Source organism: Colletotrichum godetiae, assembly GCF_030913485.1.
Source record: "Colletotrichum godetiae strain CBS 193.32 chromosome Unknown BDP55scaffold_4, whole genome shotgun sequence".
Classification (NCBI taxonomy): Eukaryota; Fungi; Ascomycota; class Sordariomycetes; order Glomerellales; family Glomerellaceae; genus Colletotrichum; species Colletotrichum godetiae.
The window spans coordinates 880,801-900,706 of NW_026851252.1; the positions used below are offsets into that span (position 1 = coordinate 880,801).

The 19,906-nt window shown below is 55.0% G+C and overlaps 7 protein-coding genes across 7 annotated transcripts; 4 read left to right on the top strand and 3 right to left on the bottom strand.

Annotated features, from left to right (window-relative positions):
• Positions 1 to 701: 701 nt before the first annotated feature.
• Positions 702 to 4,495, top strand: BDP55DRAFT_541770 (uncharacterized protein; the record flags this gene model as incomplete). The annotated part of the gene is made up of 2 exons (XM_060568251.1): positions 702 to 2,216; positions 2,483 to 4,495. The coding sequence occupies 2 exons, from the start codon at positions 702 to 704 to the stop codon at positions 4,493 to 4,495; spliced, it is 3,528 nt and encodes a 1,175-aa protein (XP_060435087.1).
• A 1,086-nt stretch (positions 4,496 to 5,581) lies between these two features.
• On the top strand, positions 5,582 to 6,782 carry BDP55DRAFT_690307 (KptA family-domain-containing protein; the record flags this gene model as incomplete). Its single annotated transcript, XM_060576846.1, has 2 exons — positions 5,582 to 5,812; positions 6,111 to 6,782. The coding sequence occupies 2 exons, from the start codon at positions 5,582 to 5,584 to the stop codon at positions 6,780 to 6,782; spliced, it is 903 nt and encodes a 300-aa protein (XP_060435088.1).
• Positions 6,783 to 7,166: 384 nt separating this feature from the next.
• BDP55DRAFT_646890 (uncharacterized protein) lies at positions 7,167 to 8,468 on the bottom strand. The gene has a single exon (XM_060573740.1). The coding sequence runs from the start codon at positions 8,207 to 8,209 to the stop codon at positions 7,271 to 7,273; it is 939 nt and encodes a 312-aa protein (XP_060435089.1). The 5' UTR covers positions 8,210 to 8,468; the 3' UTR covers positions 7,167 to 7,270.
• Positions 8,469 to 9,427: 959 nt separating this feature from the next.
• BDP55DRAFT_723988 (uncharacterized protein) lies at positions 9,428 to 10,434 on the bottom strand (the record flags this gene model as incomplete). The annotated part of the gene is made up of 2 exons (XM_060578825.1): positions 9,428 to 10,029; positions 10,092 to 10,434. 2 exons carry the CDS (start codon positions 10,432 to 10,434, stop codon positions 9,428 to 9,430), a joined length of 945 nt encoding a protein of 314 aa, XP_060435090.1.
• A 305-nt stretch (positions 10,435 to 10,739) lies between these two features.
• Positions 10,740 to 14,856, top strand: BDP55DRAFT_646893 (WD repeat domain-containing protein). Its single transcript, XM_060573741.1, has 5 exons — positions 10,740 to 11,639; positions 11,697 to 12,326; positions 12,378 to 12,947; positions 12,995 to 13,087; positions 13,139 to 14,856. The coding sequence occupies exons 1-5, from the start codon at positions 11,060 to 11,062 to the stop codon at positions 14,413 to 14,415; spliced, it is 3,150 nt and encodes a 1,049-aa protein (XP_060435091.1). The 5' UTR covers positions 10,740 to 11,059; the 3' UTR covers positions 14,416 to 14,856.
• A 1,256-nt stretch (positions 14,857 to 16,112) lies between these two features.
• BDP55DRAFT_690309 (phosphoglycerate mutase) lies at positions 16,113 to 17,303 on the top strand (the record flags this gene model as incomplete). The annotated part of the gene is made up of 3 exons (XM_060576847.1): positions 16,113 to 16,148; positions 16,446 to 17,121; positions 17,188 to 17,303. The coding sequence occupies 3 exons, from the start codon at positions 16,113 to 16,115 to the stop codon at positions 17,301 to 17,303; spliced, it is 828 nt and encodes a 275-aa protein (XP_060435092.1).
• Positions 17,304 to 18,163: 860 nt separating this feature from the next.
• Positions 18,164 to 18,904, bottom strand: BDP55DRAFT_263617 (uncharacterized protein). Its single transcript, XM_060566357.1, has one exon. It carries the CDS (start codon positions 18,627 to 18,629, stop codon positions 18,246 to 18,248), a length of 384 nt encoding a protein of 127 aa, XP_060435093.1. The 5' UTR covers positions 18,630 to 18,904; the 3' UTR covers positions 18,164 to 18,245.
• Positions 18,905 to 19,906: the final 1,002 nt, after the last annotated feature.

Here is a 19,906-nt window from a genome sequence, read left to right on the forward strand (position 1 = left end):
GAACGAACACCTGATGGACGATCGGAACATACAACTTGTAGTACATCAACTGCTAATTCCTAATTAACGAGAGCAACGATCTACTCATAAGGCCCGCCGACTATCTACACGACTTCACCAGGACGAAATCAGTAAGACGTGCCGGCGTAGGAGAAAAAAAGGTTGCTTCAACATCTGGAGGTTAGACACCGAGCGAACCGCTAGAGGCCCAGAGAGGGATCAGCAACAACGAACATCCCAGAGTCACAAAATCTGCAGCATCGCAGAACCACAAAAAAGAGGAACCGTTGGGAGACGAAAAAGAAAAAGAAAAGAAATAACGATAACGGTTATCAGCAAACGAACACCTGCAGGCGCGCACACACCACTAATCGACCCGTGAGCCACGGAACGCGACCATCTGCTCATTGGACGGTACGACGTGTGGATTCCCAGAGGAACAGGCCTCTCAACTTGGGTGGACTGGGGTCAGTCAGAGACAAACAGCGCAAAGAGCTCAACCCCGGCGCTGGGAAACTGACCAAAAAAGAAAAAAGAGGGCGAGGACGAAAAAAAAGGAAGGGGAAAAAAACAAAGGAGCCCCAGCCAGACTCGCAGGCGCAGCGACCGAAGCGAATTGAAAGCGGACCCCGAACCTGGATTTCCTGACCGAGAGAGAGCAAAGACACCACTTGACCCCTAACAGCCCCCCCGACGCGAACATGGCTACGGCCACAGCACCAGCACCCGCACTCGCACCCGCAGCAGCAGCAGCAACAGCAGCAGCAGCAACAGCAAATGGTGGTTTCGAAGCTGCGGGCCATGCCCCGACTCTGAATCCCACACTCTCTTCTTCTGCTACGGTATCCGCATCCGCGTCCGCGTCCGCGTCTCCTTCATCCTCATTCTCTTCGCAAAGTGCTGTTGCATTCCATACTCCCTCACTTTCTGCGACATCGTCAGCAAATTCACCCTCTTCACCTTATCACGCACATCGGCTGAGCCACAACTCGTCCAAGCTTCCCGCTTTTCGATTCGCCGACTTACACAAGCAATACCAATCCCCACGCCTAGTGCTCCCCTCACTACTGCAGCACATCCCGCCGTCGCCTGTCTCGCCTAAATCGACTCCAACATCCAACGAAATTCACTCGGCACCTCCAGCTAACATTGCTGGTACTGACACTGCCGCCGCCGACATATTCACCGACCTGAACGCCGTCACTGACATTGGCATTGGCATAACCACAGAGACTGACACCGCCTCTCCCACCACCCTGCCAACAACGTCAGACCTGCAGCTGCACCAGCAGCCACAACAACACAACGCCGACCCGGAAAACAACATCCCACCCCAAAACACCCGCTCGACTTCACTTCGACTACACGATCGGCGCCCTTCCCATCGTCAATTGTCGCAACTCTCCCCTCGCATTTCGAGTCCCATTCACGAACTGCCCGAGTCGCCTCCAAAACTCAGCCCTCGATCCCGCGCATCAACGTATCAGATTGCTACCCAGTCGACCCCTGCAACTTCAGCCACCTCACCCAGACGGCCCGCGTCTTATCCCGACCGCCCCGTCATTGTGCAGACCATCTCATCCCACGGCAACGTCGCAGACCTCAAGACACCTGCCCCTCTCTCCCGACTACAAACTCGACGAGCGGCTGCATACCGATCCCGCGAGTCGAATGCGACCGATACCGAGTCACCACCCGCAGAGACCGATCACTTGCAAACCCCCGACACACCCGACGAAGTCGCTCAATTCCCAGGCGACAAAACAACAAAGGACTGGGCCAAGGGACAGCGCGAGCTGATACTGCCAAAGACATTGGAGAACTCAAGCCCGACAGATGAAAAACGAAAGTCGATAGCTTCGCGACCCCCCGTATCCTTCAAAGCCACTACCGCTAGCACCCAGACCACCTCGGTGCGCGTGGCTCCCATCCGTTCCTTTCGCTCATCCGGGTCTCGTCGAAGTCTGGGACTCGACAGTAGCACCTCGACCATGCGGTCTTTTGACTTTGGCGACGACTACGCCGACTCCAATCAGCGCGACCGCACTCTGCGCGCCCTTGAAGGCAGACGCGACGACGACTATTCGCAAATGACACCGCCGTTGTCGGCCGACGCCGACGACACAACGGGTGACGTCTTTATGAAAATCGCCAGACAGGAGCCAACGCGCCGTAGTTCTAAAGAGGTTGCGCCAGCGGAGCAGCCAAGTGCCATAGTAAGTTTAGCCACCTTTCATGGGTTTTGCGTTGTTGTTTCGGGAAATCTGTTAGCGCGATGCAAACGGCCGTGCCCTGCGATGGCTGGAGTCTGTTCGCCATGTTATCAAGCCGCCTTCCCGTATCTTTTGCTTGATCTTCCCGCTCTTCCCACACTTTCCTATTCAATTCCCCGTTTGGATATGATAGTCCACCGCGTCTCTAGCGCTGCTTCATTTCCCACGTTCCGGTGACGCTAATCCTGGCGTCCTGGACATGTTGATAGAGTTTCGCCATGGATGATCGTGAGCTTACTGACGATGAACAACAGGCCCGTGTCGCAAGATCTTCGCATCGCCGACCCCTCTCCGCAGCTGTTCCATTGTCTTATCATCATCCCGTCTCCCCACCCCAAATCAGTCGTCGTCTGTCCGACCAGCAAGAGACCTCTAAGAAGAGAATACGCCAATCGTCGGAGGACGACAGCGCCGCTGACCCAATGGCTCGCGCTTTGGCGTACCGATCGCCTTTGACTCGAGACCGCCCGTCGTCCGCGCATCCCGGCGAAGACCTTGGTCGCGCAAAGACTTTCCATCAATCTTCCTCTCGCTCGACCGTCAACACACCCCGGTCCTTCACCTTTCAAGATCCGATGGGAGAGAACTCTCCATATGCACGGAGAAGACCATCTTTGACAGACAGCAATACCGGCTACTCGGCGCGGGGCTCGGCGTACAGACAATCGAATTTATCGTATGGCCAGACGCGCACGTACAACTCTTCGCCCTTGGTTCCCAAATCGATTGAAGCCCCGCGCACCGAGTCGCATCAAGACGCAGCAACGACCGTTGAAGGAACCGAATCGACGGCAACAGCATCCACAAATGCACCGTCGACAGTGTGGGACGAATTGGATGATCTCAAGTCCCGCATCCATCGCCTGGAATTGACCGGCAAACTGCCCAAGACCTCGGGCGCTGCCATGTCTCGAGCCTCAGACGACCGCCCACCGACCGCAACTAACACGACAATGTCCACCTCGCCGAAACGAGCTTCCGAAAGCCAGCATCCCCACGCCGACGCTATCAGCACGACGTCTTCACAACGCGAGGTCCAGCAGCCCATCCTCCTTTCTGCTGTCAGCAAGTCCAAGCCATTCCTTAGTGAAGAGGTGGCAAAGGCACTCGAAGTGGCAGCAACAGACGCTCTAGCACTGGCCAACATGATGGGGACGGCAGGCCAACCTGGGCCCATCTCAAGCGGCGCCAGCACCATTGGCGTCGGCACCAGTCTGACAGACCGTCAATTGCGACGCAAGGCTGACAGCATCTGCCGAAGTCTCACGGAGTTGGTTTTGGCCTTGAGCGAGGAAGCGGTTGGCAACAAGACTCTCCAAATCAACGTTCCTACACCCAAGGAAACGACGACACCAGTCACACCGACCATTAACAAGACCTTCACCGGCGGGTCATCTGGTCAGCGACGCCCTAGCATAACGTCCGAGCAGCAGACTCTCCCGAAGCCCAATACCAATACGGTCACCAGCCCCAGGGCCCTTTCAAAATACGAAGAGAGGCGAAACACCATGCTTAACCCGGCTTCGCTTCCCAGTCCCAGGTTTGCCCTTCCACCTGGCACCATTCCCAGCACTCCTGGAGACGGTAGCAAAATGGCGAACCGAAAGTCATCCTTGTTCATTGGTCGGTCGCGACGGGCTGTTACTGAAGAGCCTGAGGATGGTCGTAGGTCGTCCATGCTTCTGAGGACCCGACGAGCAGGCACAGAGGAGCCGGAGGACTCACGCGAAGCAGTAGGTCGTGAGACTGGACGTCAAACCTCACTGCTTCGCTCGCGCAGGGGAACTGTCGGTGGCGAAGACGAAGATGAATCTAGGTTCCGCGCCCCGTCCCGCGCTGCTACAGAGCTCACCACCCCGGCCCGCGCGGTCTCTCACACCTACTACTCAAACACAAACTCTAACGAACTATCATCACCAGCTTCTTCTGCCCTGCCTCGCAGACGGTTCGGAGCTTCATCCATCACCTCTCGGCTGGTTGCGCCTTCCACGCCATCGCTGGCGACACGCCGCTATCTGGAAAGAACTCCAGAACGCGAACAACCTTCCTCGGCCGAGAAAGCCACAGAAGAACGGCCGCAACAAGTAGTTGCGCAGCCGCGGCACTTTTCTCTCAGTCATACTTCGTTGCTGAACCGGGCTAGCAGCATTAGCCGCAGGCCGAATCGCGACAGCACGATAACGAATTCATCAACGGCTGCTCAGTCGGGCAGTTACCGATAACGTCTTTACGAATCACAGTCACACGGATGGATGAATGTATCATAGATGTCTTTATTCTCACGCTGGCGTCATTCTTGTTTTGCATATGGTAAAACCGCATAGGCTCGGCAGCGGTTACTCTGTACTTGTATGACAATCCACGACGGAAGGCCGATTGATTTCTTGGGACTCGCCTTTCCCCGTTAAAAAAACAGGCTGGAGTGGAGCATTTGTATATCGAGCAGTCCATAGGAAACAAAAGGTTAAGGATAGAAGCATAGGATGCTTCTGACTTGTTTGGTCAACTTTGGTCCACTTTGTTCCTCCGCTAGAGATTACGTGACGCTGTACGGAATGTGATGATGATATGTGCAAAGGATCTGAGGATGTAGGTCCTACGCAAGCGCGAGTACCCTGGGTGCTTGGATACGCCTCTACGCTGCGATTGAGTTTGGTCGTATCTGTAAAGCAACCGTCAAACACCCCATGGTGTCTATGCGCCTTGATTCTAGACCCTGACGGAGGACCGTGCGAGGCCGCCGTTGGATTCGTCGCATTGAGAGGTAGTTGGTTGGACTGACAAGTTTTGACTCACCGGCGACGATTTCTGAAGGAAAATCGAAGTATGTTTGACAGGTGAAAAGGGGGGCTTGTTTGTTCATTGGATGAGCCACTCACCAAAAGGCCGGGAGGGGTGGTTTTTTAAGCGGGCCTGGGCCAAACCCAACTCCGACTTCACACATCGACTTACCTTACCTTAAGGTACCTTGTAACACGGAGGCTCTGTACATAAGGCTCCTCCTACACGTTTTCTCTCGTCCAACATCTTCCCACATGCCAAACCGACTCGTTTGTGTTTCTTCATCCAAACGAACCAAGCGTCTCGCTCTTTGTGGTATCACTTCCAAGAGACTGCCGAGTTTACTCTTCTCCGCAACGTTTGCTACTCGGTCGCGGACCCCACTTGCACCTCTTTCAACCGCGAGAGAAACTGCCACAAAGACCACGTGGAAGAAGACGACGACATTCGGTTTCCAGAGCTTTACAACCGATTCAGGTTTGTACACTGCCCGCCCAACATTATCGTGGACTCGAAGCTACGAGGAGATGGCCGACCATCATGAGGAGGCTGCTGTTGCTGCCGCAGTTGAGGCGCAGCAACAGAAGAGGGGAGGACGCAAAGGTGGAAAGGGGGGTGGTAGAGGAGGCGGAGGAGGAGGAGGAGGCCAGCCGAGAGAGGTGTTGGTTTCCAAGGCCCTTTCGAAGCTTTTGAGGCATCAGGCTGAGAATGCGGGTCTTAGGCTTGACGAGGGCGGGTATGCGCCCCTGGACAAGGTGGTGAGTTAAGAATCTGCTTTTCTTTTACGAGCGAGAGAGAGGGAGAGAGAGGGAGAGAGGGAGAGAGAGGGAGAGAGGGAGAGAGAGGGAGAGAGAGGGAGAGAGGGAGAGAGAGGGAGAGAGAGAGAGAGAGAGAGAGAGAGAGAGAGAGAGAGAGAGAGAGAGAGAGAGAGAGAGAGAGAGAAGATGAGGAGCGGAGGCAGTCCGTCATGTTCAAGAAAACATGACGGTCCTATCTTCTTTCAAAAGTCAGACTCAACAACAGCTACTGACGCGAAATGTTTTTTTTAAAAAAAAGCTCGCATACGGCCCTATCAAGTCTCTACAGGTAACTTTCTCCGACATCCAAGCCGCGGTAACGACGTCGGACAAGCAGCGCTTCGCACTCAAGCCCGCCCACGCCGCCGTGCTGGAGGAGACGTCGACGGCGCCCTCGGACTGGCTGATCCGCGCGAACCAAGGCCACAGCATCAAAGTCGACTCGGCGGGCCTCTTGACGCCCATCACGCTCGAGAGCGAAAATGTGCCGCCGGTGGTTGTGCATGGGACGTATTTTGCGTTTTGGAAGCAAATTGAGGCGTCGGGCGGGTTGAAGAGGATGGGGAGGAACCATGTCCACTTTGCGACGGGGTTGCCCGGCGACGAGAGGGGTGTGGTGAGCGGGATGAGGAAGGATGCTGAGGTGTTGGTGTATGTTGATGTGGAGAGGGCGTTGAGGGAGGAGGAGGGGGTGATGAAGTGGTGGGTCAGTGAGAATGGGGTTGTGTTGACGGAGGGGGATGGGGAGGGGGTTGTTCCGTGTCGGTTGTTCAAGGAGGTTGTTGCGAGGGAGGAGGGGAGCGGGGTGGGTGTGCTTTGGAGGGATGGAGGGAAGGTTGGGGAGTTGCCTGAGGGGTTGAGGATGAGGGCGCCGCCTGGTAAGGGGAGAGGCGGGAGAGGTGGTGGTGGGAGGAGGGGAGGGAAGGCTTGAGGTGGTGATGATGGTATGAGGCGAAAAGAAGCGAAAGACCTAGACATGTGACGGAGACAAAAGATGAGTTGGGCATAGGCGTATGGTGCCTGCGAGTTGCACAGGTAGAGATCTATGTTACTACTAGTAACCTCAACTTGACAAATCTCCGGACCCGCGAGCATAGAAGACCTTTGACTATGGTCATATTATACAGGGGACAACTCATTTCAACTCATGGCAAAGAGTATAAGTCACGTCATGAATAAGTGAAGGTCTGATTCATCCCCTTACTAAGCCATGTCAAAACGAAACAGTTGTATTGGTATGTATGTATGTCGTGAAGAACTAACCTCGGCTCCTTTTACATCTTCCAGCTCCCGAGTCTCCTCGTACCTCGCAGTCCCCCCCTCCCCCCCCTTCATATCAAGGTCATCCATGAGAATCCATCTGAAAGCTGATAACATCACGTAGCCTTCCTGACCAAGCCTCGCTCTTCCCCGCTCACATCACTTCCCCAGCACAAGCTTCGCCGTCCTCTCCCTCTTCTCAACCTCCGCCTCGAGCCACGCCAATATCGCACCCGCCATCTTCTCCCTGGCAGCCTTCTTGTGCAAGATCCGCCGCACGGCGCCCAGATCAGCCGGGATCCGCGGGTCGCCGTCGAAGTCGGCGCGGCCGTCCCAAAAGTCCTCGAGCGCTGAATCTGGCGTTATGATGTATCGGGGTACGGGGAGGTGGAGCTGCGTGCAGAGGTCCGGGACGCGCTTCTCTGCTGATGTCGTTGCGGATTCTGATGCCTGGGGTGTTGGGGCCGAGGTCGGTGCGGGAGAGATTGATGGCGTAGGGACCTGGGACTGCGCTGTAGTGCTGATGGGGGCTCCGGCGCCGAGGGAGGGTGTGCTTGCCGTGGACGTCGTCGTCGAGTCGTGGGTGGCGGAGGTTGGTGATGCCGTCACGTTCAGGGGGAGAGTTGGTTTCGGGGCCTTTGGGGTATTGGCGGATGGGTAAGGTGGGGTTTGGTGACTGGTAAGACTGCTGTTGCTGTTGCTCGCGGCAACGCTGGGCAAGTGAGCCGGTGGCGATGGGGACGTCTTTGGGGGTTGGTTCATGTCCTGCTTCTTCCTCGACGCGGTGGCGCTGCTTTCTGCTGGGGGCGGGCTCGGCGGGGATCTTTTGGAGGGTAGAACCGATCCGGACGAGACGCCACGACTAGGAGAAGGAGCAGGAATAGGAACAGGAATAGGAGCAACAGCAGCGGCAGCGAGCGCAGCACTAGCAGCCGGGGCAAATGGCTTTGGGAACTTTGGCAGGTCGCCCGAAGGCATCATGTGCCCGTTGTCAATGAGCCACTCGCAAGCTGCTTTGGCGGCCCATTGCTTCGCGTCCTTTTTGCCCTGGAAAGCAGGGCCGGCGCCGCCGCGAGAGATGTCTTCGCCGGCGTCCATGCCGTACCCCGGCCGGGGAAATACGTCGCCGGTGCTGTCAAAGGTTGCTGAGCAGGCCCATCGGAGCTCTTTGGCTTTACCCAGGCCTTGTTCCTGGCGGGCTTCGTCGTTGAAGGTTACCTTTTGGTTTCTAACTTGTTGGAAATCTGATCGTCTTTGATTAGTACGGGGTACATAGTATTAAGTCGTGTTGCGACGAAAGATGTATCGAGTATGAAGGGGGTGCTGTAACTCACGATTCAACAGGCCTAGCCAGTTCGTTTTACCCAGGTCCGGCTCCGGTCGTGGGGCCGGGCGGAGGAGGATGGCAATGGCCGAGACCTCGTGATCCGTGAGCGGAGCGGGACGGCCGTGTTCTGCCTCGAACGCTTCTTTGCCGGCGATGTACGATCGGAGGGCCGACCAGTCTACGCGCTGGGCGGTTGTGCCCTTTGTTGACGAGTCTCCTCCCGCCATGGTGTGTGTGTGTGTGTGTGTGTGTGTGTGTGTGTGTGTGAGTGTACGCGCGCGGAGGTGAAGTTAACGTCGCTGCGGCTGTGGTTATGCGTGCCAGAATATTTGATTTCACGGGTGATGATAAAGTGTGAGCTGAAATGAGAGGATGTCGTATGTAACACTGATAAGGCAAGGACATGAATGACAAGTACGTTTTACGTCATGAGATGCGTTTCCTCCTGTAGCGTGAGAATGTAGGAAACGGAGATAGGTAAAGTAGGTAGCTTGGTTCGTGCAGTTAAGAAGGTTAAGATGTTGGTGGGGTCGCGTTTTCCGGCCGCCTTTGGCTGTGTGGTGGCCGCCCTTGCTTGGCTGGGTCAAAGTGGTGTTCTGCGGGAGGCTGCCGGCTCTTCGTGGTGACAAAAGTGACGCATCTGCAGTGCACCCGTAATGGAAGTCAAGTTCTATCTGGCAAGGGTGATGCGTCTTGTGTGAACCTGTCGCAGGCATTTTTGGATGTTACGACAGCCTGCTCTACAACGTAAGGTTGAGAGACTGCAGGCTTTGTCTGGGCTGACTTCAGATGACTTTCGAACGACATGTATCGGCTAAAAACAGGCTGTCGCCGAATATGATATGACCAAACGTACGTGTGATCTACCTTAGCTGACAGCATCGTCGAAATGGTTATTTCCATTGACGTGATTCCATAAAACTTTTGGGGGGTATACCATTGACTACCAAAACGCTCAACACTTCGCCCTATTTTCTGTTTCCGAGCCCTCACTCAAAGAAGCCCGCGTCGTCATCTTCCTCTGCCACCTTGGCGGCGGGGGCCTTCCTCTCAGCCGCTCTGCGCTCCCTCCGGTTCATCGGCTGCTTGGAGTCCTTCTTCTTCTCCCACGTCTTCTTTGACCTGGCCACCCACGGATCCTCTTCCTTGACCCTCTGCGGCCGCGTCTGTTGAACGGGCCGTTGCGGCCGTTGCTGGCGCTTGGCGGGACCGTCTGTCGGTGACTTGCGATCGCGGAGCCGGTACAGCGCCACCTCGCCCTCCGGCAGGACCTTCTCGATCGTTGCCCACATCTTGGGTCGTTCGGCGTGGAGGAACTGCAGGGCCTTGGGTTGCTTTGAAGGCTTTGCATCCGCCTCCGCTTCAGCTTCAGCTTCCTCGACCTTGTCCTCGTCTCCCTCCTCCTTGGCGTTCTTGTCCTTGTTGGGGTACAGACTCTCGTAGCGCTCCATCAGGGGGAAGAAGCGGGCGTAGGCGACGTCGACTTCGGCTACGTGGGCCTCGGCCTCGAGGCGCTTCTGTTCTTCGGGGTCCTCGGATTGCTGGAGCTTCTTACGGAGCTGCTTCAGTAGTCTCTCTGCCTTTTTCCGTTCTGCAAAGAAGAAAAGATGTTAGCTGGTGTAACTTGGCGAGTGGGGAGGAATGGCCACGTACCAAAGAATCGAACCATGTGGTACTTCTGAATCATGTCGCCCCTTCTCTTCCTAAAGTCGTGCTCCTCGACCCTCTCCTGCAGCGCATCCAGCTCTTGTTCCAGCTCATTACGTTTCGTGGCGGGCAATTCCTTGCCGCTCTGCAAAAGTCTCCTGATGTTTCTCGCGCGCGTCTTGTTCCAATTTGTGGTGCCCTCCTTCGCTCTAGACTTCTTCTTGGTGGCCTTGAACCGCTTGTTCTCGTGCTCGCCATCTTCCGAACCCGATTGCTGCTGTTGCTCGTAGGCGTCGTCCGGGATGGCCCCCTCCGAAATAACCTCGGAGTGTGCTCTTTTTGTGCCCATTATGATGTTGATTGAGGATTTTCGGTGGGCAAGATTGCGTCGTGTTGCGTCGTGCGGTGTTGCGATGTGGGCAATTGACTGCGGTTGGTGCAGAACGGTGTGTGGAGGATGAAGAGCCGACGATGATTTCGCGAACTTCTCTTTCAAAAATTTGGCTCGTTATCGGCCATAGGGAAGTTGCCGACCCCACCTGGGGTGCTTATCAGTCCCAAACGGGACTGGTAGCGTGACTGGTCTGTGCGCACCAATGACAGGTCCCAATTACAACGGCTCACTGGTTTGGAAGCGAGGCAATCCCGCCCAAAGCTTCAGCGACTTCAGATGATACCTGATTGAAAGCAACTACTGGCGCGGAAATTCTCTTGATATACCTTGCCTTCATGACCATAAACTAATCGGCATTGAAATAACAAGACGATTGGGACTGTCTCGTCAAAGCGTCATCACCGCGCAATTAATACGACATCACGTCATCCGATACAGCTCGCCTAGGTACTTCATCCAGGCACTCATGGCTGAGCGCTCTTCCGACTTTTCGTTGTTGAGATAGGCACTTCTCTCGAGCTGTCTGGACGAGAAAGGAGAAAGCCGAGATAATCACGAAAATCAGGCGCGTGCGGTCGCCATGGACCGCCCGGAGCCTGGACTGATCAAATGGTCGCAGATACCCGGCTATGACAGCTTCATCCACATAAACCTGCAGCATCGCGTCGTGCAGCTATATGAGCCTAACGGACTTGCACAGAGAAACCGCTTCGATTATACGAGGCTGTCAAAGCATGATGATTTCCCAACACTCACTACCTATGACTGGTCGCCAACGGTCCCAGGTCTTTTGGCCGTTGGCACTCAGACGGGCGTCGTGAACTTGCTCAGGATGGACGACAACTCCAACGCCTACATCGAACTGAATCTTAAGATGACAAGAACGTGTCAGGCAGTGGCATTCAACACCGAGGGTCTTCTTGCAGTTGGCCTGGACCGAGTGCGCATGGACCAGTGCCTACACATTTGGGATGTCAACAGGTTGTCGACGATGAATACGACCGCCAAAGGCTTTCCCAAGGATCTACACGCTTTCTCAGACCCGGCACATCGACTGGAACACAGTGTTTCAGTTTCAAGCGTCAAATTCTTTGAAGATAATCCAAAGACACTGGTGGTTGGTATCAAAGCTCAAGGTCTACACATTCATGACCTGCGAGGTAAATGAGAATTCCACAGTCCATCGGAAGAAACCTGCTGACTCTATTCCACTTCAGAACCTGGCAGTGTTGTAACATTTCAGACCAAGTGTAACAACAATCTTGCCATTGATTACGCTGACCAGAACTACTTTGCATCATCCGCGCTGGACCAACCTGGCATCATGATTTGGGATAGACGAGCATCTTCCCGCCCAGTTGCTTCGCCATCTTATCTGGGCGCAGTTGAAGAGGACGACCTCCCGTGGGGTGGTGCTTTGAGACTTGACAGAGTGGTTGAGATGGACGACGATTCCTCCTTGAGCGAAAGCAAGCACTCCATCGTCCGCTCCCTGCGTTACTGTAGAGACCGTCGGGGTCTCCTGGCTGTGTTATCTCGATCCGGCCAGCTCAAAGTCTTGGAGACGAACAAGGAGATTACGCATCGCGACATGGCTCTGGAAGGTAGCCCGGAGCTTCTCGAGGTTCACAAATCCCACGATATGGATGTTCAGTACGGCGACAGCGGCAGAAAGAATGACAGAATTGTCTCTTTTGACTGGGTGACGCTCGACTCTTCGGTTCTGCAGCCTCGCCTCCTCGTTTTGCGTGCCAATGGGACCTTTGAGATCCTTGAGCAACCGTCGCATACTTCTGACTATCTGTATAAGCTGACGCCTTGGCAACCACCACATCGTGGATTGGAAGGTATGTGTCCCCAGCATGTTTCACGAGAGAAAGACCACTCACGTTAGGCAGAAGGCGGAGCGTACCACGAGATCATGGAATTTGAGCCGTCGCAGTCTTCCGACATGCTCGGTCCCTTATTTGTCGAGGAAGCACTGTCCGACATTCCCATTTTCGGCCCCGACAAGGCTGATGTTCAGTCTATCGTGGATAAGACATTGCAGTCAAAGTTTTCTGCAGCAGATCTCAACAGTCGGTTGATGGGCAGTGGTAGCAGCTCCCCGTCGCCCCTCGACAAGTCAAAGTCTACGGCAGAGAAGATGCGAGCTTTGAGAACGGAGCTGAAAGAAAAGGCCAAGAAAGCAGAGAAGAATGGCGCAGAGAGCTCAGTCATGGAAGAATCAGTCAGTTCGCTCGCTCAACTATCCCTATCTACTGAGGGGCCAGTCTCGTGTCGCCACATGCATGAATCTCTTCTTTCGCTGCCCCTGAAGGCCCAGGACTTGTCGACCGAAGCACAATGTCTCCTGGACCACGTCATGCTTCTCCGCGCGAAGGAGAAGTATCTTTTCGATTGCAATGTCAACCGCGCTGTGGTATCCGATGATCCGTGGCTGCGGTATATGTGGGATTGGGTTTCAGGTGAATTTGTTGATTGCGTTAGAGTTATTGTTGCTAATCCTGAGCAGACGCCGAAGATGCTGCCGCGGACGGAGGCATGAAGTTGTCGCCACTCGACCTTAGTTACATGGGCGTCTGTACCATCTGGTGCGATGATTTAGGTCCGTAAAGAGTTCGACGCTGTTGATATTATTGCGACTGACATGCAACAGGCCGGAAGCCGTCATCTAGACTTCCAGAGGCGTCTCCAATCCCCGAAACGACGTTGTGGGAGAAGTGCATTGGAAGCATCTGTAAAAAGCGGCGACTACCAAAGTACGAAGGCATTCACACCAAGAAGCCTTTCCACAGACAGCTTTGTCTAGATATCTGCGAATGGGGGGACACGGCGGCACATGAAGCCAGAGGAGCAGCGACACATGATCCCAGCCAAGACTATCCGACAACAGCACACACGATGGCAGCAGCCCGGGCTCTCTTCAAAGGCAACACGCAGGAGGCGATTGGAATCCTGAAGACGGCAAGCGTAACACACCCAGAGTTGCTATTCGTTTCTCTTGCCCTGCAACTTATCGGCAAGGGCAATAACCACCTCAACAAAGAGCAGCTTGATTTCGACGAGGCCGTGGCTTCGAAGACAGACCCCTATCTCAGGGCAATTTCGTCACTGATTGCCACGGGAGACTGGTTCGCCATCGCAAACCAAAAGTCTCTGCCCCTGTCCGACCGGGCCTACGTTGCAGTACGGAACTTTAGCGACGAGCAGCTCACCAAATGGCTCAACGAACAGGTCTCAATGGCTGTGGGCACGGGAGACATTGAGGGCATTGTTCTCACGGGTATAACGGACAGGCTGGTGGACATCTTTGCCAAATACGTTGAGAAGTTCAACGACTTCCAGACGGCGACGCTAGTCATGTCGATAAGTGCGCCACGTTACATTGACGATTACCGCTGTCTGGCATGGAGGAATGCCTACAGAACATATCTACAGCGTCACAAGGCCTTCCTCCAGAGGACCAAGTTCGAGGTGGAAAGCACGAAGAAGAGCAAGCGCGGCGGGCGCCCCACGATCAAGCCGCCTTCGCGTCAGATTGCGCTCCGGTGCGTGTACTGCGATGCGGAGACGACTCTCGCTGGGCAGGGAGGAGCCGGGTCGGGACCGCCGCCTGGGGCGCCTGATTCACGTAACCCCCTTATGGCGACGAGCATAAATGCGGGAATCAGCTGTCCCAACTGCGGACGGCATCTGCCGCGGTGCGTGGTGTGTCTTGAGGTGGTGGGCGTTCCGAGATCTGACCGACCCGAGCACAACGGCGAGCCGGAGAGGTGGATGGCGGCCAACTTCCCGACGTTTTGCTTGAAATGCGAGCACGTGTTGCATCTGGACCATGCGAGGCAGTGGTTTACGAGGCACGTCGAGTGTCCGGTACCCGAGTGCCGTTGTCGATGCAATTTCAGGGCGAACCCAGAGCTGAACTACCATTGATTACGAGCGGGCAGGATGATGGTGAGAGGGAGTCAGGGTTTGGTACGGGATGGGGCGGATTGGGAGGAGGCGAGGCGAGGAGAGCAGAGGAGAGGAGAGGGTGCATCATGAACAAGGGGCCCGGACTGCAAGCATGACTGCTGACGGGCGGCCGACAATGTGCCCCGTGTTTTCCTGGGTTGTTCTTACTATGTGCCGTCGTCGGGTGGTTGTGACGGAATACTTATGACATGATTATGTATCTGCATTCATGGACTCTTGCATTCTGCAACGGGCGCGGAAAAGGGTGTTGCGGAGATTTGCAAGGCCCTGGTCAGCAGCATGCGTTGCCGCATAGCCTTCCTTCAACGGTGCGTGACGGGAGTGTGTGTGTGTGTGTGTGTGTGTATGAGTGTATGTACACATTGAGTACTCCGTAACCCCTTTCCGGTGCAATTACAGCCACAGATAGATACCAATAGCAACGAGATGTTGGCGCTGGATTGCCTTTAACGGTTTCGAATGCAGAATTGGGCTGCGACTCGGTGAGGCCTGGACTTGTCACATTCGCGCGCCCGTGGCTGCAGGTTGATCGATCACCTGCACATCTTCCAGGTTGCGGGGACTTTGACCGGTCGGTGGAATACTACGTTGGGGTTCCCGGGTGATGCCCATTGCAGTGTCCCGGTCAGTGGCCTGTCCACACCCTGTTTGATGATGTGTGATGTGTGTCGTCTGCCCGACGCTCTTGTCGACTCTCCTCCCGTCGAGAGTGGAAGTGCGTGGCAGCGTGGCTAGTAGCAAGCAGGCACGCACCCGTCCCCCCCAAGTCGCCGCCTAGGTATCCGTATTCAGTCACCCAGTAATTAGCCGTAGACCGGACTCGACAATGGTGTGTAAAGTGAGATGTGACCTGCCCAAAGGCGGGCTGACAGGGGCGGAACCGGAAAGAGAGTGCCAGAGCTGCGTGAGCCTGGGAGGTGGAGAGATGGAGGGATGGACATCATTTGAGGGTCGTCACTTGTGAGGGTGTTCGGATGCCATGAGGTGCTGAAGGATGTGGGCCCCACTTACCTAAGGCAGGTTGTACTTCGTACCCGCCTGTAATACTGGCGTAAGGTATCCAATTGCGTAGCTTCACCAGGAAAGGTACTTTAATCAAGGTAAGGATATTCGTGAGATACTACCACCTCAGTGTAAGGTAATCACGGTGCACCGAGTGTCCCCCCTTCCCTGACACTCAAGGCATTCTGACCAGGTAGGTATTCCTAATGCATTCCCAGGCACCTAAGGTAAGGTAGGCACAAGGGCACCTCAGTCTGTACAGGCGTGGCAGGTCCAGGTTTGGCGCTGCCTGCCCCGAGTGCGGCGTGTGCCCTGGTCCCTTCCCAGCCGTGGCAGGTCACTCTTGCCGTCCCATTTGCCTCGGCAGGGTGACTGTGTTGGTTTGGGGGAACACAAAGCGCACGGGGAACTGGTCCGGGCTCTTTACGCACTCTTAGTTGAACGACATCTTCAACCAACCGCCACCACACGCTCGTCTCTTTTCGTCTACGTCTCCTCCCACACACACACACACACAGACACACACACATACAACACACGACGACAAACACGACACGCCCGACCCCATCGTTGCTTACCCGTCTTCTGTCCCCATCTGGTCTTCTTTCAGGGTTACAACTTGCGACGCTCCGCTTTGCTCTCTAGTCTCCAACATGTCATTGGAAGTAATCTACATCACTCGCCATGGAGTAAGTATACGTCTTCCCCTTGCCCTTTTTTGTCCAGTCTTCTTTCGTATCCGGCTTCATATCCGAAACAAACGTTCCAACGAGAATGAGCAAGGCGGAGAAGATGGGGGCTTCGCGAAAAAAGTTCTCTCATGACGCTTCTTACCTATTGAACCCATTCATCGCCAAACCAAAACACCCTGGTACTTGATAGGGATCCGCGGGCCATTTTCTCTCGTCACGCCGTTGATGCTGGCCTTGCTACCTTGGTTTGAGGAAGAGAATTTCATTCTGACAAATGGCCTTGGCGTTCTTCAGTTCCGGTCCAACTGGCTTGTCGACCCTGCTACGGGAAGCTACACGGCCTCTATCCCGTCCCCGACAGGAATACCTGCGGATCCGGAATTGACTGCCCATGGCGTCGACCAGGCCAAAGAGCTGGGCGCCCACCTCCTGACCGTTGAGCCTCCAATCGACGCAGTCTATTCCAGCCCCTACTATCGTTGTCTGCAAACCATCACGCCCTTTGTTACCCTCAACCAGGAAAATATCAACCGCCTTCGGGGAAAAGACGTTGGCGCTAAAGCCGATGCTGTCACCATTCGTCCCGAACACGGGCTCTGCGAATGGTATGGCGCCGCTCCATTCGAGCACCCGGCCCCGGCCTCAACCGACATCTTGAAGCCAATGTTCCCTCACATCGATGACACGTATCAGAGTCGCGTCCTTCCCGCCCGCAACGGCGAGACTATCGCTCAATTGCACGACCGTGTCGCTGCTGGTGTACAAGCCATCATTGACCAATGCGACGCCCAGGGCCACCGCGCAGTGGTTCTGTGCTCCCACGCTGCCTCAATTATTGCCCTTGGCCGAGTGCTTACTGGCGAAATGCCCGAGAGTATTGATGCGGAAGATTTCCGGGCCTTTACCTGTGGGTTAAGCATGTACCGGAGAAAATCGCCCTCTTCTTCAGCAGAAACTCCAGGAACCGATGGTAGGATTTGAACCCCTACGTCATCATCAGGCTATGGGGCTCCACGACTGACAATGGAACCAACAGGCACCACCGCGGATACCAGGTCATGGAGAAATGGTCGGGGAGTTGGAGGCGGGTGGGTATGTGAGCTCAACAGCGATTGCAGCTTTTTGAGCCGAGGAGAAGAGAGGGGATGGTAAGATGCATTTCCCGCTCCAACCCGCACCCACGCGCGCGCCCTGGCTGAGATCAATCCAATGGGACCTCGGCCGGCCCTCACCCTTGCTTTTGCCCGACACCCACCGAGGGGCCGCCCCTCCCTATCTTTTCTTTTCCTTACCCGTATTTCCTCTACCACCGCCCGAGAATCTTCGGATGATGTCCTCGGAAGAATGCTGACTTAAGTAACCATCTACAGGCGATTCTCAGGAGACGAGTCCTTTTCCACGGCCGAAAAGTCTTCGCAGGCCGACGCTGGAGTGGCGCTCGGCGTGGTGGTGGAAGGAAAAGTGAAACCTAACAAGGTCTCTCCCCACAGAGCTGCAGGTCATCATCGTCTCTAGGAATTGGCTCATTGGCGGCGTGCTTCGTCATTTGCATTGCGGTCTTTCTTCTTTTCATTCTCAGGATTCTCCAAAGGGCAGTTCCTCGACGGGTCGCTCAGAAGGGTCGAAGGCTGCGACAACGTTCTAGTCCTCCAGCCTGACTAGAAAGTAGAAACCGATCCGCACCATCCGTCCTTGCGGCCGATACACGATGGCAGCTAATGCCGGATAGACTTGCCTAGCTGCTGCGGGATGCATCATCTGCATGTCTCTGGCACGGGCTGGGTGCCATCAAATCTGCGAGCCAGTCAGCGCAGCGGCTAGCCCCGAATCCATGACAGAAAGACCCCTGTCACTTTCATCTTACAGCTGCCACACCATTTCATCGTTCCATCTCTTCAACTTCAACTGCTCACCCATTGCTCTTCATTGAATGCCTTCAGCACACGAACTGGCGCCTGAAAACCCACCATGAAGCACACAGCTCCTCCTCCTACCTTCACCGTCTGATCTTTGCCTACCGAGATCGGCTCCTTCAGCTGAAGAAATCCAATTTCGCATCTGAGGCAGCCATTGGCGCTCAATGTCTATCCTGTGTCATGAGCACATGCAAGACGCTCGACGTGCCTGTATCTTGCGTCTCGTCTCGCCTCGCCTTGCCTCGCCGCTGCCGTCCACTGAATGGTAACCTGGTTTCGATCCCTTGACATCTTGGCTCATGAAGGTCTGCGCGGGGTGTACTGGCGAGAGCTCGAATATCGGCTGATTCCTTATCACAGTGCAGCTCAGCGTCGCGGATCCGTGTCCGCTTCCGTGCCCGCCACCTTCAGGCTCCGCAGCCTCGCTCATTGCTCGGTCCCTGCTTGAGCCCCGGGAAGTGGATATTCGTATACAGAATAATAGCAATAACGAAATGAGTATCAGATCTGGTACGACGCTTTGCTGAAGAAAACCAACTTTGGCATACCGTGCCGCAGGCATGCCTACAAAGCAATCTCTCTAAATCTGGGACAATGTTCTTCTGTCGTTAATACGGTCAAAGGACGCAACAATATCAACCGCCCGCTTGCTATTGTCAAGCTCAGCTTCTCGGTCGATTTCGAATCACCGTTGTCCTAGAAGCTTTAGACTAGCGGCTGCGTGGGGTCCGATCGGTGCCGGATGCATCTTCCGAATCGCTCACCTAGTGTCCTTGCCGAGACCCTAGCATCATGTTCGGATCTGGCTCGAAGTTGGCCTCCCTAGCGGTGTAGGTTTACACTATTTGACTTAGCTGGTCAACGAGGAGCGTTCCTGTTGAGTCTAGCAAGTACTTCGTACACGGGGCGTACTGTTAGTGGCCACGACAACTCTCAACTCCTTCACAACACCATCGATTTCGCCAAGCTGCAGTTCTTGAGGAGCTCATGATCATTTCGCATATGTCAAAAGAGCGGTGGACAAAGGTAGCTTTGCGTCAGCGCGAGCTAGGAGGGTCGGATAGGGCTCACCGTCCTTGTGAAGAGCTCTTTCATGGACTAGGCCTCGAGGGTCTATTGCCATGTGTACGACTGGGGATGGCAACATTGTTTAGTCCGCATGTGCGTCTTGCAGGGAAAGGAAAGTACAGCCTGGCCTTGGTTCGACTGCAGAAGAGGTGATGGTGGAGGGGTGTGTGACGTGCTTTGGAACTGCTGAAATCTCAGGGTGTTACCAAGATGGCAGACAATGCTAACCAAGGAGAGGATTCTCAATCGGGCGGCATGCTTCTGTCGATCATGGCCCATAGCCAGCCGCGAGCTTGTCTGTTTCGGAATTTCAATGCGGGTATTGGCCTGACGAGGTTGATGGTCAGGTTCCAAAAGGAAACAGGAGAAAAACAACTACGGGTAGCCACACGTCCGCAGGGCGAATGAGTTGACGTGGTATTATTGCCAACAAAACACGCGCTGGGCTAGCAAAACCGTATGCAATGAACAGAAACGGGCAACCCAAGATATTGCGGCCGAGTAGCTCCACGAAGTCCCTCTTATTAGCCCCAAGGCTGATACGAATACAAGAGAGAATGCAAAGGGTTCGGCGGATACACCGGGTACAACGGGATATCGGTGCTAACACACATATCTCGTGGCTTACGTTCCATCCGCGAGGCTTCTTTTTGCTCGTTCTCAGCAAGGGATTTGCATCCAGGCATTTCGTGTGTGGTGGTACGAATGCCGCCAACAACCGGCAAGCACATTTCCCAAGGTCAGGGCCATTCAAAACGAGCCAGTATCATA